At 33.3% G+C, this 27,831-nt stretch overlaps 1 protein-coding gene across 1 annotated transcript in view; it reads left to right on the forward strand.

Moving 5' to 3' along the window:
• Positions 1-27,831, forward strand: part of LOC129220824 (transcriptional regulator ATRX homolog) — an 86,007-nt gene that overhangs the window by 22,079 nt on the left and 36,097 nt on the right. Inside the window, exons 4-14 of the mRNA XM_054855254.1 lie at positions 588-670; positions 5,420-5,504; positions 6,899-7,076; positions 10,559-10,763; positions 11,397-11,528; positions 12,120-12,264; positions 15,138-15,397; positions 20,786-20,975; positions 21,769-21,906; positions 24,047-24,222; positions 25,382-25,618. Of these exons, the coding sequence (XP_054711229.1) occupies positions 588-670; positions 5,420-5,504; positions 6,899-7,076; positions 10,559-10,763; positions 11,397-11,528; positions 12,120-12,264; positions 15,138-15,397; positions 20,786-20,975; positions 21,769-21,906; positions 24,047-24,222; positions 25,382-25,618 (1,829 nt within the window). The remainder of the gene's footprint in view (positions 1-587; positions 671-5,419; positions 5,505-6,898; positions 7,077-10,558; positions 10,764-11,396; positions 11,529-12,119; positions 12,265-15,137; positions 15,398-20,785; positions 20,976-21,768; positions 21,907-24,046; positions 24,223-25,381; positions 25,619-27,831) is intronic.

The raw sequence follows: 27,831 nt of genomic DNA on the forward strand, positions 1-27,831 counted from the left end.
CAAATTCAACATAACCTTCAAGTTACACAATGCAAGCCACAAAACATATAAGTTAAATTAATTTTTAGATTGAATATTTCCTCTTATTTTAGCTGGGGATCTAATGGTAACATGTCCCATTAGCCGCCATGCCACTTTGCCCAAGTATTAGGCCACATTTTGATTAACTATTTAAAAATAGCACAAAAAGAGAATTGTAACAAAAGGACATATAATGAAGCTCCAAGATAGCTGGTGCCAATGTCGTGGAAATATAGATTAAAGTTGACAGATAAAACTATTTAAAACAAATGATGAAAACATTATCTTAATGCTTGAACAAGGTTTTTCCTTTGCTGTCCAAACAGCTAATGAAAACGAAACCACTCGTATATAGACATTTGCGTGTTCTAGTACCATGTAGTAACAAATTTTCAAACTATAAACTGAATTATTTCTTGATAAAATTCACTTGTCTCATTAATCTCCAGTCTCCCTCATCTAATTAATTGTTATAAAAAAAGCGTATTTAAAGTGTTTCAAATATTTTCTTTCGCATTTAAAATAGTAAGCTATTTTTAACTGTGTGATATTATTTTTTTTCTTAGTGACAAAGAAAGAAAGTAAAGGAGATTCTTCTAGCTCCATCTGTTTGTCCTCTGATGAAGCTGAGCTTGAGAATCCTGAAAAAGTAAAGATTTTCCCCTGTTGCTCTTAATTCTTTCCACTTGAATTTCTTTTTTCTCTCTTCTAATTACTTACTTGGGTGGCTGGATAATGTTGAGAAGGACCTAGAAATTTTGGGAGTGAACAGGTGGAGAAACCTGGCAATGTGTCGTACCGCCTGGAGGAAGCAGACGGAGAAAGCCTTGGCCTGCAACAGGCTGTTGTGCTGATGAAGAAGAAGAATTACTTACTTGAACTAAGACATTGAACTTTCATTCATTATATCGCTTGCGGATCAATGTCAAAACTCATCAGCAACAAGAAATACAGTTGTGGAGCCCCATCACATGAGTTAGAATCAGGGTTTGCGATATATATATCACAATATATATCCGATATTTATTTTGAAAATATCGTGATATTTTTGATGCCAATTATTTGTTTAAAAGAAACGAAGTGCGATTATACACTGCCGCATATTTGTGCATCTTTTTTTCCCCAACGTCAAAGTATTGAATCAAAACTTATTAACCACAGGATAAACTTCCTAAGGTTGCTTCTGTGTCTGTAAAGTTGTTTATTTTATGTAGCTCGAATTTTGCATGCATGTGCCCCATGCTACGTAAAATAAACAACCCTACAGATAACAGGGGTCTGACCAGAGGATATTTGAGTTCATTAACGGACCCTTCACAAAAATCCGATCAATCAAAACGGACCTTTCACAAAATTCTCATAAACAAGAACGGAACTTTCACAAATTGTTTATTGAAAGAGCAAATCTGAAAGCAAAATAAGGCATATTTCCCTGTATAAAACCGATAATTTTTGGAACCTTTTTTAAAGTCAAATTAGAGGAATCAGCTTATACAAAATCTGCTAGTTTTGTAAAGAAAAAAAAATCGGCACTCTTGTCATGCTCCTGCAAGTGATAAATAATTGCTACTACCTAATAAATATAATGCTTGTTGTTTGTTTCTCGGAAAGAAATTAGCAGCTGAAAATAAGTTTGGTTTTAAATAATTTTATTTGTTTGTTTTATCACAGCTAATTAGTAGCGGTGTTGTTGTTGGAAACTTTTCTGAAAAGGTGTTTGTAAGCACTTTTCTCTTCCCCCCGCCCCCCACTCATGATTATATAAACAATAATAATATATATCAGCAAAATGAACTTAGAACTGCAAAGGGATAGTAAGGGAGGGGAAAAAATATGATCGTTTAAAATTACCGCTGGGGGCCCTGGCTAAGGGCTAAGTGGCCACTTAGTGTCTGGCATTAAACCTTTATAATGACTTGTTTAGAAAAGATTCATCATTTTACCAGCTTGCCAATATTTGCGCTTTTAGAATGTGGTTTGATTTTTCGATACTAACGAGGATGATTAACTTTAAATAAACTCTTTTACTTACCTTTTTTTACTTTAGATGTCTACATTTTGAAAAATGCAACATCCAATGTGAGAATCATATTTTGTCCTTTTTTCAAGCTAACTTCGCTTTATTAGGATTTAAATAAATGGAAAGTCTCTTTATTTTTGTTAGAACACTCATTTCAAGTTTTTAAAGCAAAATTCCATTTTCTTTTATGGGTCAAAAATTAAAATGCTTGAATCGATGGTTTAATTTTTTTTCTTTTTGCTTCAACTGTGTCCACAGATAGTAATGATACGTTTAGGACTCTAAAATGCAATTTTAAGATAATTTTATCAAAAATATTTCTTTTACAAACCGTTTTTATACTTTTGATGCCTTCACTTTGAGAATTACGATCTCTTTGCGTCCGCTATGTTAATCTGCATTTTCGCATTTTGATGTTAAGTACGCTTTGTTAAGAGGTAAGCAAATAAAATCTCTTTTCATTTTTGTTAAAATCACGGAATTTATAAGTTTTAAAAGAAATTCTGTGTTTTTTAATAGTGTCTTGGGTCAAAAAGTTAAATGCTGAACCCCCTTGTCTGAGTTTTATTTCTTTTGTTACAATTATTTTAAATACTGTACAGAAATATTTCTAGCATAATTTTAACATAATGTAGAATGGTAGATAAATATTGATACTTGAGAGAACGATGCCCCCCCCCCCTCCTCAAATGCTAGAAAAACACCCCAGAATGCTATTCTCAACATAGAAGAGGAAAACACTCACACTAAGTTTAAATGATGCAGTTTGTGCCACTTCTAAATTCTAAAATTTCATTTAATTTTTTTTTTTGCAGAATTATGACTTTTCATAAAATTAATTCATTTTTCACAAAATTATTTAATTGTTCACAAAAAACGGACCCTGTGAAAAATCCTGGACAAAGAGGTAGCCGTATAATTGCCTTAGCTCCCTTGCCTTTACTCCATTAGCGCCCATATAGGGGGGCAAGTGGGGATTCAGCTCCCCCCCCCCTAAAAATTAGAACTTTCTTGCTTTTAGTACGTTTTCCTTTGCAATTATGTAAAAACATTTCTTCTCCAGCCATTAATGAGTAAGTTATTAAAAAATGTCAAATTTTAATAACTAATTTGTACTGAAATCGGTTTCCATAGGTAAAATATCCTGCTAAACCATGGGGAAAATGTCTGAGCCCCCCTTAAAATTTTTCATATGGGCACCCATGCTTTACTCATTGTCTTGAATTAATTGTCGCAAAGTAATTAAAGCATACTGTAATCATGATTTCAAGAAAAAAATCTTTGTTTTTAAATTAATACTGATAAAAGCTTAAAAGTTATTACTTTGAATTTTTAATTAAATTGCTAAAATTGAATGTTAAATGAAAGTCAACTTTGTTTTTTACCATCCTATGATTCGGTGTTGCCTCAGATTATACAAAGACTTTTTTTTCAGACTTTAAAACTCTTTTATTTTAAAACCAAAGTATATACATTTATTTTGAAATTATTTGATTGCTTTTTGCATTTCAATGTTGTTTGTTATTTAAGTAATCTAAGAATTTTTCTGACAAATAATAAAATCATTTAAAATTGAGTTACCTTGTGTACATAAGTAAATACTTTTATCATTTTTTAATAGTTAAAACGCTGTATTCATTCATTAAAACCTAAGTTCTTGATTAGAGAATGCTCTAGCTACTATTAGAATAATAGCTCAATATGACTGGTTGTTAAAAGGTTTCAATTTGTTTTACATAAATATTATTATTTACGTAATTATTATTTACGTCTTATATATTACGTCTTATTATTTACGTAAGTAAAACTGCATTACTTTTATACTTTCACTATTACTTGTTATTCTTAATAATTATACTACTTGAAAATTTAGTTCAAAATTATTTCCGTATGGACTTCTTAGTTTATCACGATTAGATATTTCTTTATGAGAGGTTGCAATCATTTCTTAGAATTCTTATGTACACTGGTTAATGGAAGTAAAGTAATTGTTTTAGATTTCCTATATTTTCCTGTAGATAATTTAATATACCTTTTTTACTAAAGAAGGAGCATTTATTCAAAATTTAATTAACAGCTAAAAACGCTTTAAACACTGCATTTCATTGATATGCAATGGTTTTCAAGTGGAGCAAAGAAAGAAACCATTATCATTGGTAACATAAATGAAGGAAAAGTCAGGAAAATGTTTTTCACAGTTCCTGTTGCCACCCTGCAGTGCTTTTGCTTCTCAGTGGTACAACGCACCTACAGCTGGGGTGACTTTATGCCGTGCTTCTTATATGAAACACGGTCATCTCTAATATTGATACACATCAACATAACAGCATAAATATTATGTTTGTGTCATGCTTCAATCAAATGTGTTGACACTCATGGTGGCTCTAAGGATCCATTTTTTAGCAGGACAATGCTCTGTCACACACTGCAGGTTGTCGGAGACTTCCCCTTCCACATTATCACTTTTTCTGGCCTGCTGCCCTGATTTGTCACAAATTGAGCATATCTGTAATGACTTGAGAGGGAAAATTGGACGGCCTACGAGTTTAATTGACTTAGTTGCACGTTCACGTAGCGAGATGACATCTTACAAGACCAGTGGCGGATACAAAGAGGAAGGAAAGTCGTGAGCCCCCCCCCCCTCCAAACCATCTACAACAGTATCTGTCCACATTGTGTTCAACCACTTTATGCATAAAAGTCTCTTTTCAATTCATTAATTATTTTTGAAAGAATATATTCGAACTATTTTGGTTCATTCCTTATGAAATTAATTTGCAACGTTTATCCCCAATTAGGTGCCTTATTCATGGGCAATTTGGTGCTTTTTATCGACCCACAAGCAGTTTCAGAAATTTTTTGTTCCTAAAACCATGGTTCATTCATGCAGAGGTCATTCTCCAGCATGACCCCCACCCCCCAAAAGAATAATAATTTTCTGTATCCGCTCTTGTACAAGACTGCTAAGCCTCAGTGCTTGACTGTATCAGCTCATACATTCATGCTCAAGGTAGCTTAACACAGTACTTAAACTTCCATTCATTTGGGATTTTTCCAGTTATAAATAATCCTTTTGCTTTCATTTTGTAATCTCTTTCTAATATCAATATTGCCATCAAGTCTTTTTTTTTTTTTTTTTTTTTTCTCATTTCGACTACTTCTTGGTGTTACATTTTGTATGTCCAGTAGGAAAATTAAAAAGAATTTGACGGACATGTTGTGATGCATGTGGTAAATGCTGTATTTTGGATAAAATGTTGAATGTATACAACTATTTTTTTTTTGTTAATTTTGGATATAAAAGGAAGCCATTAGAAAAATGCTGCTTATATGTATTGAGATAAATTGTTAGTAAAAATTTTGTTTCCTGTTTTACAGAAAATTGTAAATTCAAAGCCTGTGAATCCCAATTCTTTGGCACGTAGTGAGTTGATGGAATCTGATGTCAGCAGTACTAGTTCTGGTGAGTTCTTACATAGTTGTTAACGGTGGTCAGAAAGAGAACATTTGTTTCCAACAAACTGCAACTACTTTGCTGCAAATGTAGTTAACTACAACTATTTTATTTAAATGTAGCAACTACAAATTGCTATTGAAATGTAGTCACTACTTTGGTAGGTTTTAAAAAATAATTAAATAAAAAGTATACACATACACCGCTTGAGGATTGAATTTAAAAAAAAATATTTAGATTTATAAATTAGCTCATTTGAAAATGGAACATTACTAAGCATTATCTTTTTTTCCCCTGCCTTTATGAGTAAATTTGTCATTCTAAAACATTAAATATTTCTTTTAGGAATATTCGCTGCTAAAAAGGATCCACAAGTTAAAGGATGAAACAATTCAACTTCCAAATATTTATTATTTTCTTAAGTATTAAAAGATCTTTAATTTCCTCCAAGTAGTGTACATCAGAGTTACAGATCTAAATATGTTCCTCTGAATTACAATTGCATGCACTTATTTTATTAACTTGGATCTTGAGTTAGCACTCACATTTGAGGATATGATTAATAATTAGCTATCGCTTGTAATTGCTAGATTGAGTATTAGTCATTATACTAGTCATAAACTTGAATTTTCAATTCAGAAATTTAATTTTGAGCTTCAAGAATGGGGACCAGACCTGGACACCACCCCTTTTCCTATGCCACTGATAAAATGAATTTTATTCAGACAATTATATTAAGATTTATTTGTGAGTCAAAAACAAGTTTTCTGAATTGTTTTTCAAGAGCAAAATATGTATGTTTTACTTTTTTAAAAAAAAACTTTAAGCCTGATTGTTAAACATGCATCACTTGACACAAAATTTATTTTTGAGGTAGAACAAGCACCACAGCTAGTCAGTACTATATGTAAAAAATACTATTAACTATGACCATTAAATTTAAAAACCTTTGTTTCAAGCGAACAAAAATGTTTAGTTATTTATAACCCGCATGAATATTTTAAACACAATCAACAGAATAAATATGCTTAACACCTAATTTTATTTGCTTATCAGGGACAAGCTTGAAGCATTTTTGACAAATGAGCTGTAATGGTAAAAAATGTTACAGTTAAGCATTTTTTAAATTGCAAGGTCACTCAAGGTTCTGCCTAACTTGCGTGCCAATTTTTTATGCAAATTACTCACTTAAAAAATCAGTAAAAATAAGAGTTGAGTGAAATATCCGCATAAGTATTATCCGCATAAACAGCAGAGGTGAGGTTGTACCGTTTTATTTTGCATCCATGAGGATAGAATTCATCCATTGAATTATCTAAAAGATATATGGTCCTAATAAGCACCTGGGCAATGCTGGGTAGTAAGATAGTAAATTCATGAAATTTTTTTCTGCACTTTTTTAGAATTGGATGTTGAAACAGTGTCTAAAAAGAAGAAGGCGAAGAAAGAAAATAAATCGAATTCATCAAGTGATGATTTCAAACCTAGCAAGAAGAAAAAAAAGAAGTATGACAAGCTATTGTCAGCTCGTATAAAAATATTGGATGATAGCGACGAAGCAAGAGAGAAGATGAGTCGAGGGTAATTACTTTTCCTTCCAATTTTTTCATTTGAGAATAAAGTGCAGCTCTCCCAACATACAGGGTGCAGCAAAAAAACTCGGACTAGAAATTTTTCATGTAACTTTATTGAAAATGAAACAAACTATCACAACACAACAAACAATAATAAGAGTATCTTCAGCAATAAATAAATTTAACTGACTTCAAAGGGTCCGCCTTTTGTAACAATGCATAGACACCACCTGTTATTGAAAATTTCAGCCATATTCGTGAGTCTTTTACCTTCAATGTATCCTTTTCACACCGAAGAAATTGCTTTAAAGCCTACAAACTTGTGTGGTTTAGGGTAGACCTGTTGGATATAATTTGAGGTTAATGGCCTACAGCTAAGCTGAAAATTAGGCAACTCATTTCCAACTAAAAATTTGAGGTAGTGGTCTGCCCGAAGAAAATAAAACATGAATCATTCTTTACACTGAAAAACATTTATTTAACATATATTGAGAAAATGATTACAACACAATGATTTGTTCTCCGAAGAAAAATTAAAAAAAGAGATCTTACAATAAGTCCATACATGGATCAAAAGTCCTGTCGATGTTCCATGGTGACACCTCACCGGTAGATGGACGGCATAGCAATTTCCACCAGAATTGCAGGCTGGTCAGTTCGTACCACGTGAGCAACAGTTCACCACATCAGGAGAAAAAAAACATATCGAAGATGGACACGATCCTCTTTCACCGGAGAACAAACAACCCACATCAGGGAAAATTATAACTTTTCACTTTGATAGACGTTATCACAACACGCGCTTTCCAGACTGGAGACATCAACAGTGCATTATTCAGGAAAGAGCAGACCTCACCTGAGAGGCCAGTAGCGAAAAATTTATGATGACATTGACAAACACATTCACAGCACACCAACAACACAAGACGAGGAGACGAGTAAAAGAAAAGTAGCGGTGCCAAGCGATCGAGCTACGGCCGGTCTGCGTATTTATAGCCAGATTCGGCCTTTCTCGAAACAATGTGACGTTACATTATTTGCATATTGCCAGAACAACACAACCCGGTAAACACACAGCTTGCAGGCTGCACAACTCTTATTTAATTTGGCATTCAGCACCAAACACCTCAACATGGTTTCCTCATGTGATCGACATGTGCTTTGTCGGAAGTTTACCGACGTCTGCCGAATGGCGGCAACCAATCATAGCGTGCCACATGTTTTTCCGAACACTTCCGATTCAAACTCGGACATTTGAGTGTCGGTGGCAGGTGGATGGGATTTCCCGCGCAAGGTTTTCTCCTGGAATGGCAAAAGGTAAGTCACAAAATATTTTTTTTTAAACAATATTGGTGAAATCCTTCAAGAACCAAAAATAAAGGCATTTAGCCCAACAAGACCCAAGACTCTAAAATAGACTATACTCTGCCATCCATGGGATTGAGGTGTAGCGAGTAAAGTGTCTACTCTACAGATGATATTATGCCAGGAGAATGCTCCTTGCACCTCTCTTATTATTTTGGCCATGTGAGCTGGTGCAGAGTCTTGTTTAAGTGTCCAGTCTACAAATTAAAGAAGTGCTTATTAGTCCATGGAGGTACAACAGCTTCTAAAATGTCCTGCTGGTACACTTTTTGATTCATTCTCATTTTTGATTCGCCCTTGCCCTCAAAACCCAGAGATTTTTTGAAGCTCGGGCAAATTGTGCCACAGACCAATTTAGTGATGTTCAACGTTCACTAAGGTGCTTGGAGTATCTACAGAACAAATCCTACCATTCTAGGATTTATGAGCTTGGTCAATGGTAAAGCGCTGCTCATCAGTGAAAGGACTCTCTCCCAGCTCTGACTTGCGACCCATCTCAAAGGTTTTTGGCAGCTTTGGAGCCGACAAAGTTTGTTTTCTTCAGTGAAAGGCGAAATTTTTTGGAAGTTGCAAAGTTTTTGCCCAAGCTCTGTTTTTGCCATAAGATGCCCTGATCTATCACACATTTTCATTTAAAGTGCGATTTACCTCATGTAATTCCGAGATTTTCATTGAACTCGCTTTTTGATGACCCTGGATTAACATAAGCATTGGCTGTACATTTTTGTACATCTACTGGAAGTCAACTGTCATTTCCAAGCTCTTTGAAATGGCTGATTGCATCAGACACAGCTTGCCAAGGCACATCAAGCAAGCAAACTGTTGTTCTCCTTGCTAAAACAACTTGAAAATAGCAGATCTTTTGCTTGACATTGTGAAAAAGCCAAATACAATACATAAATTAGGATATACATTATAAATTATATTATCCAATTAAAGTGAGAAACAAAAAGAGAAAATACACTCATTGAAAATATATTAGTTTAATTCTATACGATGATGCAAACTTTTTCCGAGTTTTTTTGCTTCACCCTGTGGTGAAAAGCGTAAGCATGCTGAAATTCACAAGTGAATTAATTGTTGCATCTTACTTAGTGGTATTATAATTAAGGCATTAGTGGTTCTTGTTTACCATTAAAAATTTGGAACTGTTTAACATGGTATCAAGGGTTGATCGAGACCCAAATTGGGTTTGCTTTTTGTGCTTGTCACAAAATTCTAAATTGTAAATGTGGCCACTTCTAAAAGTTTTGTGTCAAATTATTCCTTTCAATGTGCTTTCTAACAACTTGCCTGAAAATTTAACACAAATGAAAATATATAAAAAAAAAAAACCCTTCTAAATCATTTCCTGTGAAAACCTTTGAGCCAAAGGGTTTACCGATTAAAGTTGTGATAGCTGAAAATGCTTTTTATGAGATGAAAAGATTTTTGTTGCAAAAAAAAAAAAAAAAAATTAAAGTGGGAAACATCCCAAAACAGTTTTTTTTGCAAAAGTGTAAACCTCACTTTTTCCCCCACAAAATGCTAACCTGAAAATAGAAAATAAAATCCTGGATTGACCCTTGGGTACCCATCAGTCAGGGGAAAACCTAAAAAACCTGTAATTGTTATGGAATTTAAAAAAAAAAATCATTGAAAAGTCTAGAAAATCATTGAATTTTACAAAAACCTTTAAAATTGTAAAACGAAAGGCTTGGAAAACATCTTTTGAATCATAAACTGCTGCAGTAAGTAAGTTATTTTGTTCTTGTCTCTCTGTGGTTAAACCAGGCAAAATATAAGTATTTGCTTGTAAAGCAAGTATCGCTTTACATGCAATTGCCCAAAGAACAAAGGGAATTGCCCCAAGCAACATGCCCAAACAATTGCAGGATCAGCGGAAAGAAGCATTAAAGAATAAGTGTGACTGTTCTGATTTTAAAATGCTTAAGTTTTTTTTTTTTTGCTTATACTTAAAAAAATATATATATAATTTAACTAAAAAGCCACAAACTCAAAAATCAAGTGGAAAATTTCATGCAAATTTTTTTCTGGAATGTTTGGGAAAAGTCAGGGTGGTTAACTAAAATTTAAACTTTCAGAATATAGCTGATAATCTGATGTAAGTTATCATTTTTTAAGGAAAAAATCTGTCAAAAGGAAAGCTATTCAATCAGACAGTGATGGTGAGACAGAGTCAAAGAAAAAAACACATTCAAGCTCAGACCACACTACCACGACAGACTCTGAAGAAGATCGTGATAAGCGCAAACGAAAGAAAAAACTGAAGAGAATTAAAAAAATGGACTCCTCATCTGGCAATGAGGGAAGTGCTGGTGAAGGAAAGGTGATATATACTATCATTTTTAATCTTTTAGTCATGTAATTTTTTAGTATTTTTGCTGAATTCAGCTGTTTTTTCATGTTTGTTCCATGAAGAGTTATTTCTAAAAGTTATAGTTTTGCCTAAAGCTCAGACTATTTTAAATCAAATCAGAAAGCAGTTTCTAATTTTTTTCTCCATTTACTCTGAATATGAACACTAGTTAATTGCGACGTTTTAAAAAATGATATATTTCATAAAGCCATGATCAGGAAAGAAAGAGAAAAACAAAAAAATAAATAAAATAAATAGACTTGTTCATTATTGTAATATTAAATAAAACATACTGTTAAAATTTTCCAGTTTGTTAAACAGAATGCATTCTGTGACCTATTCAATCCAAATATAATATGACTCTAGTAATAAATAAAAAAGTGTTAAACATAGGGTTATTTTATTAGAAGACTAAGGATGAACAAGCTTTGCTTTTCATACTTAATCCACTCTCTAAAAGAAGGAAATAGAATTCATAAGTTGACAAAACGACACTACATGTTAAGGGTCATATCATTTGTCTCCGATTTAATGTTAGTTCATGCATGTGCTTAGTTTTTGAATTCAATCTATTTTGTTCATCTAACTCATATTTATTACCAGGAGGACACCCCTGGCAAAGGCCGTAAAAACATCAAAAAGATCATTTCACAGAAAAAACTTACAGAAGAGACCCAGGAAGCCCAGCTGGCAGAGAAGGAGAGAAAGAAACGAATAGCAGAAAAGCAGAAATTGGTAGGAAATTACTTTACCATTTTCTTTCAAACTTATGCCTCTGGTACATTTTTTTTTAAAAACCTTATCAATTGATTTTCTTTTTCTCTATATTGGCACATAGCTCAGTTGTGTTTTCACCATTTTATTCATGATTAACTATATTTCATTATTTATTAAGTTTTTATCAAGTTTATGTCAATTGAGGCAGTGAAAAGTAGGGATGTAAGTGGCAAAATTAAAAATTTGGAGATAACCAGTACAAATGGTAGGTGAACCTCTCCTCTGTCTTAGGGCAAGAGATAGTGCTAGTAGCGCTGGTAGGTGCTGCTTTACAGCATGATTTAGAAAAAAAAATCAATGAAAGCCTACCTAGGACGCATTTCATTCAAAACTTGAAAATGTCCACTTATATCCCTTTACTTCGCACTGCCTCAATTGTCTGTTGCATTTCCTAAAATTCTGTTTATTTACTGTGCTGTTGAATATTTTTCTCATCTCTTACTTAATAAGCTTCTGTCTCTGAGAATCACTGATTTCAACATGCATTCACACAATAACTTAATATTGTGCTATCAGAATGACACTTGTTGAAATCTGGCTTTTTTATAGTACAATAAAATAGAGGACTTAGCAGAGGATGGTAAAGAGATCATCACTCGTAAGCTGGTCTTGGAAGTGGATCCTGTCTCAAAAGAAGAACTAGTGGAGATCAGCCCAGATCTCATTGACAAATTGAAGGTGCACCAAGTTAATGGTGAGTGTGTTTCCATGTTTTGTGAAGTCTAAATTGTCTTATGGGGTTCATTATTACAAGAAATGGGGTACTATTTAATGATAATAATTGCTTCCTTGACCATGGAGTTAGAGTTCATGGTGGCCACCACATAAATAGCCAATTCTGGATATCTCAACTTCACAAATCTCAATTTTAAACTGATGCAAAGACTTCGGATGGAAAATAATGAAAATAACGTCAATAATGCTTAAAAATTAAGTTTCAAGGTAAAAAAAGAAAAAAAAAAACTTGAAAAACTCTAGTATATAGGTGTGAGTTCTCTGGCCTTTCAATCGAGAACACACAAACCACCTCTTTGTTGTAAATTAGATTCTAGTCCTGAATAATCAAACAGGTATGATTCATTCATTTTTCACATTCATGCATATGCAGCATATGGCATGATTGAAAATTCCTTTTTTGGGAAAGTGTTCAAATTGGTGGCAGTCCATGTCCGATTCTTGATCAAAAGTTGACCACAGCCTCTTTACATGACTGACTTTTTTGACTGAAATTTTCCAATCATCTTTAATAGTCTCTCATACTTCGCATTTAAAATTGAAATATAGTTCTCTAGTACAAGACATAATTCTACCCATATGTTTCTCTGAATGAAGTTGAGAAGGATGGAGCATTGCTCAGGATCTACTGCTGTCACCTTCTCTGGCCAGTAAAAAAGGTTTTAAAATGTTCAAGTTTTCTTTATGCTTTGATAAATGGCTCTGAGAAGGGTTCCCAAACTTTTCTGATTTGCGGCATTCTTTGAAGAACTATAATTTTTTCATTGCACCCTTACTTTGCTGCACCCCTCACTGTTCCCCATGGCACTCTAGGGTGTCGCAGCACCCTCTTTAAGAACCCCTGCGTTATGAGACTTTTAAAAAATTACAAAAGGGCCAAGATGTTTCTTTTTTTAAAATTATTTCATTAACGTTACACCCACTGTTTTTTCTTATCTGTTAAGTATTGAAGTCCTTATGAGTTCTGTGATTATTATTATTATTATTAATATTGTTTGCTTTTGGAATATAGGAGGATATAGATAAGAGGAGTGTATCAGGAAGGGTATATGCTATTCGCATTTCTAAAAATAACTTTGCTAGCTTTTGAATAAAAGACTCTAAATAATCATGAGTACATACTAACTCTTGAAAGAAAATATATGTATTTTGTTCATTAAAAAAGTATTTAAACATTTTTTAATGTTTGTTTTAATATTTGTGTTTTGTTTAAATCACATTATTTCATTTCTTTATATTTTCCAGAACCAACCTAACTAAAAATTCATTTTGATGAGTTAATGTTAAATTATTTGCTCAAACTTGAAATTGTGTTTTCTTATGACTCTTAAAATGTAAAACATATTTAATTTTGCTCTGTTAAGAATTTATCTGAAAACAGATTTTTTTCATTCAAAATGCATTCTTCTCTCCTAAAAAGATTCAAGTCCTCCTTTAGAGCAGGTCTGTATTATTGCCCCCTTGTCTGCCTAAAATAATATTTTAATGACTAAAATATTTCCCTCCTTCTCAATTCAAGTCCTAAATGAGTTTGTTCTTTGAGCAAGAGAGTGCTAAAACCTTTATCTTCATACAGGGGTAGAAGTAATTTTATATATCCTATATTTCATATATTTTCAAAAAAGTTATTAAGTCCTATATTTTTTGTTTTTTGAGCAAGAGATTGCTAAAAGCTTTATCTTCATACAGGGGTAGAACTAGTTTTATATATTTCATATATTTTCAAAAAAGTTATTAAGTCCTATATTTTCTATATTTTTAGCAACTGTCCTATATTTCCTATATTTTTAGCAACTGTCCTATATTTCCTATATTCCCTTAGTTTGTTGTATATATTTTTAGAAAATGACCTTAGAAAAATCTTAAGATCACTTGATTCATACATTCTTTCAAAACTTGACAAAAAATGATTCAAGACTGCTTAAAAATGAGATACTTGTGTATAAAAAAAACAGATTTTTTTTGGAATCTCTGGCGGCACCTGTCTGTTTTAATTTTGTTTTAGGTGTCGAGTACTTTTGACAATGTTTAAAGTTGTTTTAAGAGAAAGTTTCAATGATCCATATTTTATAACAAGCTCTCCTAATTATTGATGAAGTACTTTGTGAATGAATCGGCACTAACACCAAAATGTGGGAAATATTCATCCGATATAAATGTATGAAAAAAATGGCCTATTTGAATTGCTTAAATGTAGGTAACTATGCAAAAAAAAAAAAAAAAAAGGATCAATGAACTCTCCCTGGATTCAAAATTTGAATTTCTTGTAAAAATTAGTTTCACATTATTGTAACTCTATATTTCTAGCAGAATTTATTTTTGAAAAGTAGGCTTTTCAGAAATTAAAAAAAAAGTTGCATCCTCTTATTAGAAAAGAATCTTCAAGGAAGGAAAGGAAGAAATCAAAGCTACATCACCATCTGAAAAATATACTGGCCATACTTTGCCATAAGTATTAACAAAAAGTCATTTTTTTTAAAAACTGTATGCAGTATGATTAATTGAAGTCATTGATAATAATTAGTGCAAGAATAACAAGATAATATAAACTATGTCTTGTTTATTTTTTCATAAAACATGTCCTATATTTTTTTTGTGGAAAATGTCCGATAGGTTACAAGTTAACCACTTCTACCCCTGTTCCTGCTCACTTTTTTTTTTTTACATAGACTAGATTATTTCATAATTTTTAATTTGGAAAATATTGCAAAAGTTTTCATTTGTTTTCAATTTTGATGTAGGCCTTGATATTCAAACAGTTGCGCTATTTTTATCATGGCAATTTGTTTTACTGTGATCTTACCAGTACATGTCTAATGATGTCTTTCTCAGGAGTAAAATTCATGTGGGAGAGTACTATTGAATCTCTAAAGGACCTGGAGGAAGGCAAGCCTGGATCTGGATGCATCTTGGCTCACTGTATGGGCTTAGGGAAGACCCTGCAAGTAATAACTTTCCTACATACCTGTATGACCAACGACCGTGTCAGCAAAAAGATCAAAACAGCCATGGTGGTATGTCCATACAATACCATCCTGAACTGGGCCAACGAGTTTGAAATGTGGCTGGAAAACACAGAGGGAAACATTCAGGTAAAACACTTGCATGCTCGAATTTGTCTCTTTAAACCATGATTCCTGATTTTGTCAAATATTAACTGTATACAGAAGCAATACAGTGTTAGCTAACTAATCATGTTTTTTTTTGTTTGTTTGTTTGTTCATTCAAAAAAAAAAAAAGTGTGTAAATTATAATGAAATATTCATAAATGCATGTAGGGAAATTTTATTCCCTGTGCAATGCATAGTCCAAAAAAAAAACTAAGCAAATTTTTCTTTTGTTTTTTGGCTGTTAAATTTGTGTGCAACAATGCACATGTCAATGCCCTGCGTAGAAACATCGTCAGGTCTGCATACAAAAATTTGTTAAGATGTTAAATTTTTTTTTGTTATGCCATGTGTTTATGCAAATATATCATTGCTTGTAGGTTATTTTGTCAAGATCAATCTTGAAAACAAGTGAAAATTTTGTTTTAATGTGTATGCTGTTTCCTTTATACAGATAAAATGATTTTGAGGTCATCACAATATGAACTTGAAATATTCATGTGGTGAATTTTTCTGTTATTGATGTTTTTGGTGATTTTTGTGGTGTCATGTATTTTCGATGTAAGTCATATAGTCCCGTGTTTTTTATGTATGTCATATGGTTATGTATTTGTGGGTACTTTCTGGCAACCTTGATTCTGTGTCATCGACTATCTCACTGGGTTTTTTTTTTCATATGGCATTTAAATGTTGACTTACCCTTTTCAGTAAATTTTTGTCTTTTATGATATATTAATGGCTTGGATTTGTTGTTGCAGCTTTTAAAATTTTTTTTTCATGGACAATTCGTTTTTTTTCTTCTTTTTTTTCCTCTTTCACCGGGTATAATGTGATATAGTAATCAGATATATTTTCATCGATTCGCATTTTTATTCCCTGTGCTCGCATTTTCGGATTTTCTATAATTTAATGGCGTCTTTTCAGAGTTTTTGGCGACCATGTTTTGCCTTCTTCTTCCCGAGATGTGTTGTTCTCCCACCTTTTTCGCTCATTGGCTGTAGGCATGGTCAGGATTCAGTGATGTCATTTTCCCGCATTCCCATTCGCTGCACTAAGCAACCGCGTGGGGTTTTCGCTGGGATGTTTCTGAAAATGTTGTGGGTAGTCGAGTGCTAGCGGTGAGATGTGAGGGAGCTGTTTTTTGTGGAGCGTGGACGCTAGACCTGTGAAGGTCGTCGTACGAAATGACGATGTGTAATCACACAGGAGCTATGGAGCCCTGTTTAATGCGACAAATGATGGGTTAGTTCCTAATTCAACCCATTACTTAGCCAAGATGTTACACAAAAAATGAAAGATGGTCGCGTCCACGTTGAAGTAGCTCCGATCTTGCACTGACGAAAATCAATCATGTTTTTTACATTTTGACCCTTGTTTAAGATTAAAAAGGCAGGTGATGTATCTGTATCTAGTGAGACCATAATATACGAAGTCTGATCAAAAAGTTGCAGGACTTTTGAAATTGCGCGGGAACAGAGAGTGCTAGAGACTTCCGGTTGGCAGCATTGTTTAGAGTAAGGCTTCCCGAGCACAGCTGTTGTTTCATGATATTGATAACCTTCTCCAAACGGAAGTTACAGCTGTTTTACTGAAGCCACTTCTTTGTTTCTAGCTTTTTCGTAATGGACAGGAAAGTAGAGCAGCTCGTTTGCGTCAAATTTTGCGTGAAATTGGGCAAATCGTTCGTGGAAACTTTCCAAATGCTTCAGGACGCTTTTGGTGATGAAGTGATGAGTCGTTTACAGTGTCATGAGTGGTTCAAACGGTTCAAGGTAGGCAGAATTTCAACGACAGATGACCCTTGTTCAGGAAGGCCTTCAACATCAACTGACGATGCTCAAGTGGCCAAAGTGAATGCCCTAGTGCATTCCAATCGATGTTTAACAATTCGAGAGATGGCAGAGGAGTGCCACATCTCATTTGGGTCATGTCAGGAGATCCTGACCAAAAAATTGGAGATGAGAAGGGTTGCAGCCAAATTTGTTCCACGTCTGATGACAGAGGATCAAAAAGCGCACCACCTGGAGGTTTGTCAGGAGCTCTTGCAAATGGCCAGTTCTGACGAAAACTTCTTGAAAACCATCATCACAGGTGACGAAAGTTGGGTTTATGGCTACGACGTGGAAACGAAGGTGCAGTCGTCCCAGTGGAAGTCAAAAGGCTCACCAAGACCCATAAAAGCTCGTCAGGTGAGATCGAATGTCAAAGTGATGATCACTGTTTTCTTTGATTCGAAAGGTGTGATCCATCATGAATTCTTCGCACAAGTTGAAACAGTCAGCAGATTCCGCTACCTTGACACCCTGAGAACTTTGCGTCAAAAAATTAGGCAGAAGAGGCCTGAATTGTGGGCGACAGGCAAGTGGTTTCTCCACCATGACAACGCGCCCTGTCACACCACCCTCATCCGCGATTTTTTGGCCAAAAACAACATGACAACCCTTCCCCAGCCCCCCTATTCTGGCCCCCTGCGACTTCTAGCTGTTCCCCAAGCTGAAGTACCCGATGAAAGGACAGCGATTTCGGACGATAGATGAGATTAAAGAAAAAACGCGGGAGCAGCTCAACAGCATCCCCGAAGAAGAGTTTTCCAGGTGCATGGGACAGTGGAAACACCGGTGGGAGAAGTGTATTTCCTCCAGAGGGGAGTACTTTGAAGGTGATAAGTTAGAATAATTGTTAAAAAAATTTAATAAAGAATTATTGAGAAAGTCCTGGAACTTTTTGATCAGATCTCGTAAGCAATATGTGCGGTCGAGATGGAATTTAGTTCTGACTCTCGCAGCGCCATTTTCTTTGTGAGTAAAGGAGATTCTCACGTTCATCGCCATGGTATAGTCGCCAGCTTCATGTTGGTTTTACATCATCTCCCTCGCTGATGTCACTAAGATGAATTCTTTGGCTGCAACAACAAGCAACACGTTTTTTTTGTTTCCCCATATGCGATGTACATCCCTCTGCTGTGACAACCTGAATCCTTTCAATAGACTGGACTTAGAACTTAACCTACCTTGTTTTTTTTACATTTTTATCTTTTTTAATCCATTCCAAGTTTTGATTACTCCACGGGAGCTCCCTAAGATCTTGGTGTTCGTCGTGTAAATGATGGTGGTCGGAATAAATCATTATGTGTGACATGCAAAAATTGTGGTTGTTTTTTTTTTATTACTACACTGCGGTAAGTCAAACTTTTTCTCTTTGAGTTCTACGTAGGCACCAAACATTGAGGTGTTCTGGAGTTTTGCGGAAACACTTTAAATACGATCGGTCTAAAATTTTTTCCTCACTTTTGGTTTTTTTTTTGTTTAAGTTGGTGGTTCCTAGTCTAACAATTTGAAATTTAACCACTTTTCCACCACACTCTCAGTTTCACTGGACTGCTTTTGCATTTCTAATTAAAAGTGAGGCATTGATACTTTGAGGCAAACATTAGTTTCAACCTCAAGTAGTGTTTAAAAAATAAATTTAACTTAATCCCCTACAGATTTTTTTTTTTTTTTGGCTTGCCTAATTTGGCAATGATCAGTGTGAAGTTCACAATACAATACTATTAGAGGAACAATAGATGAGAAGTGTGGTTTGGACCGGAGTATTCAGGTGAAAAAGGGGTAAGTTTGCAGAAAATGGTGTTGCCTATGGAAAATTTGGGAAAGGACATAACTGCGACAAATGCTATGAAAAGTTGAAAATTTCAGAAATTTTTGGTTCACTATAGCTGATTCTAGAGCATTTAGGGTTCGTTACAAGCATTTCAAAATACATTAAAAACATAGTTCTTCTGTTTTGACCAATTAAAAGGTTCGCTACAACTGGGGGATCATTATGTCCCGGGTTTGCTATAGCGGGGTTTGACTGTATCACCAAGTTTGTGTCATTTTGGCAACTTACTTTTGGCACTAAATTTGGCTAGAAAATCGCCAAATGTTGCCTAGCTTGGCAAAATTTGGCTATATTTTAAACATAAACATGTACATATAACATCAGTGCTTGAATGAATTTCCCCGTAACTTTTAGAATGTAGTGGAATATTTCTTGATTGGAAAATGCTAGAATGTTCATTCAACACTACATATAGGATGTCGTTTCAATTGGGGTCCATCTCGATTTTCACTCGGCAGTGAATGTGCTTAATTGCTGCCGGTTAGAGCTGTGATTTTTATCTCAGTGTGTTATCCGGTTAGGATGTAAATACAATTTCATCCTTGTGTTTACAGTGGTTATTTTACTTGCATAATTGCTGTGAATAATTTAGCGATTATCAAGATCTTCATTGTACACATTTGTAAATAAATTTCCTGTGTGTTTGCAAGAAATGTGTCATCCTTTAACGAATATCTTCAAGTGTGCCGTACTCGTAAGTTTTGGCACCCAACAAGGGAATCTTGAGGACTTTCTTTGAAATAATAAGTGACTCTGGAGGTTACCAAATAACAGTTGGAATATTATTTAGATTTAACGTTGAGTTTATGGTGATAACTTGAGCAATGGAAGAACAGTTGAACAAACTTCTTGAAGCAAGCCACTCTGCAAAAAGTTATTTGACTGCAAGTTTTACAGCTAATCAATAGCAAATGAAAAGTGATTTAGCGGCTAATCTAGAGCAATTAAAAAGTGCTTTTACAGAGTTGAAGAATAATTTGACTGAAATTTTTACTGAAAGCCAAGAAATACTTACAAGGTTTGATAGCCTACCAAGAACAAACGAAAAGTGACCTTTTTTCAATGAAAACCTCTTATAGAAAATAAAATTTTGAACATGGAAAATCAAGTTAATATAATAGATGGGGAATTACATGAAACATCTGATGTTGTCGAAGACCTATTTATTAAAGTAGAATATAAGTTGGAAGAGTTAACATGGAAAATTTAGTTTATTTAAGCAAGAGCTTGAAGCAAGATTAAGTATTTGCTTGGCATAAAGCCAAACAAAAGGGACAGTATGTGCTTCAAATTTAAGAAAATAAATAAAACAAGAAGGGCAGCTCATTTTTTCAAAAGGGTGGTTATTTTTTACCAGAAAGGAATACAGTGGCACAGTGGTTTTGAGACAAGTGCAGCAAGTATAGATTTATGATTTTTTGGGGAAAGGCAAACAGGCCGGACCCCCATGGAAAAACACCTAGGCTGCTAAATTTATAGTCTGCTTGTTGTATTACTACAAATCATCATTTTTGATGTTAAAAATGCTTTGCTTTGCTCTAAATCTTGGAGTTAAACGTAGAGCTTAGAGCACTAAAAATGCTGCATCATTTTGCGATGTCCTTGTGTTTTAAAAAAACTGAAAATTGATATTTTATGTTACAAAAATTCTTCCGACTTTTCACAGGATGTCATTTGTGAGATTGGTCACAATAATTTTTCCTTCATTTGTAGGTGCATCAGTTTGCTGCTGCAAAAGACAACTGGACAAGATTGGACATCTTAAAATGGTGGAAGCGTGAAGGAGGTGTCCTTATCATCAGCTATGACATAATGAGGCGACTTGTGGCTGGTCCTGTTACCAAGAAGGGCAAGTCCAAACAAAAGAATCAAAAACAGTTTCACCAACTTCTCATTGACCCTGGTAAGTCTGTACGTGTGGTACATAAAATCATAAACATGTGGAAAAGATAAAAACTTTGCAAAATGAGTAAACTTTATTGTTTATGGTCATCTGGACATGATACTGTCCCATTTCAAACAAGCATGAAATTATAATAGATTTCTGACTTTGATATTTATTCCTAACTTGTGAAAACATTATTTTGAAAAAATTAATGCAAGAAATGTTTTTTAACAAAACACAATTTCTTTTTTTAACAGGTGTGTTACACATTTTTTAACCAAATTAGTGATAGTTAAATTTAAAGTGAGAGTATAAGTTAATGCTAAAGAGCTATTCTGCTGTGTGCAGGTAAATGGCAGTATCTGCCGAAATGAGTTTTCGAGATATTTGAAGAAACGCGTTTCAGATTCAGTACTAACTATAGGGAAAGGTTGGAATAAGACATCTTTTTTGCGCCTTTTTTTCAGCGTAAATCAAATAAACCAGCTTTTACAATAAAGATAACGTACAATAGATGACAAAAATGCAAAAAAAAAAAAAAGAAAAATTTGCAATTATTGCCCTTTACCTGCACACAACAGTATTGATTCTTGCAATATGTTAAGCCAAAACAAACCCATTGCAATGAGTGCCTTAAAATAGATTCCTTTAACTCTAACTGTGGGACACAACACTGTGTAGAAGTTATTTTAAATGTTGTATGAATTTCCAAAGCTTCAAAATTTCCAGAAATTTTACATTTTTAACATTTCTATGAGTAACATTTCCATTCTCATCCCTTATACCTTCCAAAAATGTTTGTATGTTTCAGGACCTGATATTGTGGTGTGTGATGAAGGTCACATCCTGAAGAATGTATCATCTGCCATATCGAGGGCCATGGCTCCAATGAAAACCCAAAGGCGTATTGTCTTGACAGGCACACCTCTGCAGAATAACTTGCAAGAATGTGAGTTTTGTTTTAAACTCCCCGTTGTTGACTTGTTAGGTTTGACTGTGTAAGGATTAGAGACGTACCGAGTATCAATTATGTTTTAAGTAGAACCATCGGCACACACGTGATGAATTTTGAACACTCTGGAATACTAGTATAGACCTCCATGTCCATTGATAGTTTTTAAAACAAAATTCTAGTGGAAATTTAATTAATTATTACTTAAAATTTTTTATTTATGTCAAAAAAGTTTACAAAAAAGCTATTTTTAAAATTAAAAGTAAACAAATAAATGAAAGGTATGACTTTTCAGGTTGGAATTAAAACAAATTATATCAATCTATTATAGTGCTAGTCCGCCAAACATAAATAATTTTTAAAAGTAAATAAAACATCATTAAAAGTACAAATGTGCAGGAACACTGCTGACACGTGTTTCTGCATTACAAGGAACTCTTTTTCAGTGCATAAAATGAAAGCTAATAAATGTAAAGGCATCCAAAAAAAAAAAAAAGACTTTTGTCGGATGTTTTTTTAATCCAAGAGCTCACATTTTGTGCATTTTAAAAGGTATTCCTTGTAAGCCAAAACACATGCCTGCTGTGTTTCTGCACATTTATTCTTTTAACATTGTTTTATTTGTTTTTATTTTTTAAACGAAGGTATTTTTATCTTTCTTATAAATAATTTTTGTTTGAAGCAAAAATCTGTTTAAAAATATAAAAATTTTTTGTCCCATTTTTAATAAGTTTAGTTAACTTTGTGGACATTGAAATAAAGATTTGCTCCATTGAATCATAACAAACTTCATTATTCTCAAAATTAAAATTGGACTTGTAAATTTGAATTGTAAATGACTGCAGCAAATCTGTCTTGAATAATATTCAATTTTTTACAACTACTCAGTATTGGCCGAGTACCAAGTACTTGGCAAATTGGCCGAGTACCGAGTAGTTTCCCAGTACTCGGTATGTCTTTAGTAAGGATTGGTAAGAACTTAAATTTTAAGTTGATAGTGAGAGGTTTTAAATAGATAGTGAGAGTAGAGACTATGTTGATATATCATCCATCAGAACACTTGTATTAGTGTTACAAATGTAATTACAAAATGTTGAAAACCAGCTACAGGCTCTGGTTCTAGTCAACTGGCTGGTTCTAGTCAATTTATCAACCCCTAATGAAGATCAAGAGCCCTTTTGAAGCTATTTACCCCAATAGCTGCTTCTGGTATACTATTCCTAATATCTACAACCCTGTTTAGACAGTAATTTTTCTTGATTTCTAGATTATCTATGGATTTGAAAAGCTTAAAAGAATGACCTCTGTTTTTGCCATCTGTGCAGAAATTTAGCTCATTAATGTCCTCCATTCAACTTAAATAACTTGATCGTATCCCCTCTTACCCTTCTTTGCCCAAGACTATACTTATTAAGCATTCTAAGCCAAGACTCATAATCTAAATTTGAAAACCCAGTTACTAATCTTATAGCACTACTTTGAACTCTTTCAAAGAAATTGACATCTATCTTTAGATAAGGAGACCAAAACTAAACAGCATATTCTAATTAAGGTCTTACTTAAGGTTTTTTTTGAAAATAACGAGAAGTTTTTAAAATAAAGATATCTTTTAAGAAGTCTTTCTCTATTTTGAGTATTGTTACAGTGGCAAATTTTGGTGGAGATATAGGTATTGACCAATAAATTGATGTGTTTTGTGAGTTGTTCAACCCTAACAAATGAAGTAAAAAAAAAAAAAAAAAATGTGGTTTATCCACAACAAATAGAAAACAATTATTCCCTGAAAATTAGGTTTTCCAGTGCAAAAAAAAAAGTAAAAAAAAAGAGGTATGTTGGGATCAGTTTGCTGATAAAAGTAATTATTAGGGACTAAAAGAGAGAGAAAAAGGACTTTTATTGATTTTGAGATCTGACTGAAAGCCCTGCACTTATGTTTGTCTAAATTGGCAGAGCACAAAATGCCTCACCTACAGCTTTACTTGGGTACTCCTAATAGAGAGAGAGAGAGAGAGTCACACTTAGATTTATTTACTACCATATAAAATTTGTGCAGGAAAATAAAAACATTTTTTTCATATCCATAATAAATCCATTTTATCCTTTCTTGAAAGTAAGATATTAACATTTTTTTTCCCAGACCATTGTATGTTGTCCTTTGTTAAGCCTCACCTCCTGGGAACGGCTAAAGAATTCCGGAACCGCTTTGTGCACCCCATCCAAAATGGCCAGTATGAAAACTCCACTCAATATGATGTAAAACTCATGAAGAAGCGCACACATATTTTGCACAAACTCCTGGATGGTTGTGTCCAGGTATAGTAGCACTTTTTGTAAAATTCCTTATTTTCCAGAAATATATAAAATTACCATGAAACATGGTAATTTATACTTAATTCTGTAAATGTGAGGTGTGCCATTTTATAAATGCTTAGTATTTATAGTGTTAACAAACCTGAGAAATCAAGGAATAGTCCAAGAACTCAAAAGAAGTGAGAGAAACTTACTCAAAGTTAGGACAGTAAATTTTCATCATTTAAAATGTGGTAAACATCATAAATTACAATAATTTTCACTACATTTGTGGCAAGAACCTTAAATGCAGAAAATTTTGAAATCTGAAAAGGTCACAACCCCAAACATTCTGAATTTGAGGTTTCATACTGTATGTTGCTTTTTCTCGCCTTTTTTTTTAATGCCAAGTCAGAAAATATTTTCTTTAGATAAGTACTGCATTTTATTTATTTTGGTGTTGACCTCGTATAGCTGTGGTAGTGGATCCGGAACTCCCAATCCAAGTGATCAGCTCATAGATTTTTGACATGGGAAAAATTGTCGGCTTCCATATTACATGATCATGAGTCATGTTGAGGATCCATTGAATGCCTATTTGACTTAGGCACTCTGATTAGTTGAACTTACTGACACCTAAATTAATCCGGAGAATTGAAAATCTGGAAAAATCAAGTGATATGCAAAACCAATTCTTTAACAAATAGGCCTACCTTTTATTACAATAAAACATGTTTGTAACAAAATTACATGGATATATTTACAATAATTTTTAAATAGTAGAATAATTTTTTTACATCATTTCTTAACAAAGAATCTGTCCATTGTTTTTTGCCTTTAATGCATGTAGCCTTTGAATAAAGTATGGTCACACGCAAATGCCTCATCTTTATTAGCAAATAAAATAAAAACCAGGAATATGATATACTAATAGTCACATTCTTTTGCTATCACAGTTTAAAATTAGCATCTATGTGAATATAACTTTTTTGGGAAGTCTACAAGTTTAAACTGGGTTATGCGGAGGTTCAGATCAACAACGGACAGATAAACATAGTTCTACTGCTATTGAATGACATTTCCAGTGCTCATTGTGTAATATTTACATTAAAATGTACCTTTCTTAATCTTGTATTAATCCTTTTCCTGTATAAAATTATTTTTCTTTTTTGTTCTCTTTTAGAGGTGTGATTATTCCTCATTGACCAAGTTCCTCCCCCCAAAACATGAATTTGTTATCAGTGTTAAGTTGTCAGAGGTACAGATCAAGATGTATCGTCATTACTTGGACCATGTCTCAAATGTGTCAAATTCAAATACCAAGGGTGCAACACTCTTCCAGGACCTGTCTTATCTGCGATGCATATGGACGCATCCTCACATCTGTCGTAGTAATTTCCAACGAGCTGAGCACCGCCGAGTAAGTTCACCTTTTTCTGAGTTTCAACCTATATTTTCTGTATCTTCTAAAAGGGAGGGAAAGAAGGTTAACAGCTATATTCTTCTCTTCTTCTTTAAAAGCATAACAGCCCCACCCTGGTCTTGGCTGCCTCAACAATACTCCTTCCAGCACCTTCTGTCAACAGCAACGCTTTACTAATTTTAAACTTCCAGAATTTTTAAGTCTTTTTCAATGTCATTAAACCAATCAGTTGATAGTTTTTATGTTTGACCTCCAGTTTTTTTTAATGTCACAATCTTAGTGAGATTGTCTTCTGATCCCCAAAGCAGAATACTTTGATGTTCTGCTATGCAAAATCAAGTAACCAAAATTGTTCTGTAAGATTAATTCAAACATTATGAATTTACCTTTAAAATGTTATAAAATACATTTACAAATTCTGCAAAATATATATTTTCCTGATTGTGTGCTTCAGGAATTGTGTGTTTCAGTGTGCACAAAACCCACTTTTTTGAACAGTAAAATATAAAGATATTTTGAAATGCCAAAAAAAAGGGGGGGGGGGCAGCAAGCAATAACATGATGTTATACAGCAAGTTGATTCTATGGTGTCTCTTATTAATGTGGTATACTTTTTGAAACAACAAGAAACCCTTGCCTATTTTGTAACTAAGAGTAATTCTTACTTATTCATAATCAGTAAACATTTTTTTAAAGAACTAGTAAGGAAACTGCAAATCTTTTAATTAAATGATTGAAAATTGAAGATTGTAAGAACTTTTAAAAGGAAAAAAAAAAGACAAGTTAAGAAAAAAGAAAGATAATGTATGTGTAATGGTGAAATTAACTGATTTTACTAATTTTTTTTCTCAAGGATGTACTGCAGTTAAACTGAAATATTAAATGGAGTATCATCCGTAGCTTATGTTTCTTGATTACTTTTTTTATTCAAATGAATCTTTTCAAAAGGCACCTATTTATCAATTAAAATTACTTAAAAGTAAAATTAAATTAAAAGCTGTACAAATGATTTAAATTCATTAACTTGTGCTAACTTTTTTTTTTTCAGGGAAAAAAAATATGTCTCTCTTAATGTTTTGCAAATTTTTAAAATATTTTTTTAAATGTATTTTTTTTTTTACCCAAACACGGAAAAGCTTTTAAAATTTCTACCTTGTGTAAAAGAAAAACAAAGAATAATTTATTTTTTATATGCTGATGATATTTAATAAATGCCTTGATTTGATTAAAGTAATCTTGAATCAATATCTCTTGTGGATGCAAAAAGATTGCATTTTTAATAGAGGTTCTGTTAGTAAAATGCCAGAAAGAACAAACTGTTTAATTAAACTAAAAATATTTTTTCAATGAAAAAAATATTACCGTGGCAATGTTTGTTTAATATTCAAAAGAAAATTTCGCTTCAAAATTTGGAAAATACTATCAGCACTTTTCGTCCCACCCTACTGCGCATTACCCATTAATTGTCTGTAAAAAATCTGTTAATGAGCTGCGATTTATATGCTGCCACAGATTTGTGCATTTTTTTCCTCAATGTCAGAGTATTGAAACTTAACTTACAAACCAGTATTCACTTCCAAAGACTGCTTCTGTCTCTGTAGGGTTGTTGTTTATTTTAAGTAGCTTGAATTTTCTTTGCCGCTTCAAGCAATGCAAAATAAACAACTCTACAGGCAAAGAACAAGCCTTTGTAACTGCCTTAGCAGTCCTTACGTTTACTCATTGAAATGATTAGCTTAATGTATATTTGTGTAATCACCAGTTCAAGGAGAAATCTTGATTTTTTTGGATGCATTTTGATAAAAGGGTAAAAATTTTTACTTTACATTTCTAGTTTAATTGCTAAAATTGAATGTTAAACCAAAATCGGCTTTGTTTTTTGCCATCATATTATTTTGCTGCTGCCTCAAGAATAAACAAAAGGGTTTTTTTTCTTTTGTTTCTTCAGTCTTTACAAATTCTTTTTATTTTAAAACCAAGTTATCTTATATGATTAGAAACTGAGCGTATATATCTATGTATGTTTATATCTATGTATATATATGTATGTCCCAGTTACTTCTCCCGAATAACAGTGAACTGTCCATGAAACCAGGTATCGATGGATTCGTATTTTTTCTGTCTTTATGTTTGGCTATTTAACATAATCCTCCGATAATAATTAGGGTAGATATGAATTAAAAACTACAGTACAACCTCAATATTTCAAA

Source organism: Uloborus diversus, chromosome 4, assembly GCF_026930045.1.
Source record: "Uloborus diversus isolate 005 chromosome 4, Udiv.v.3.1, whole genome shotgun sequence".
In the NCBI taxonomy this organism is placed as follows: domain Eukaryota; kingdom Metazoa; phylum Arthropoda; class Arachnida; order Araneae; family Uloboridae; genus Uloborus; species Uloborus diversus.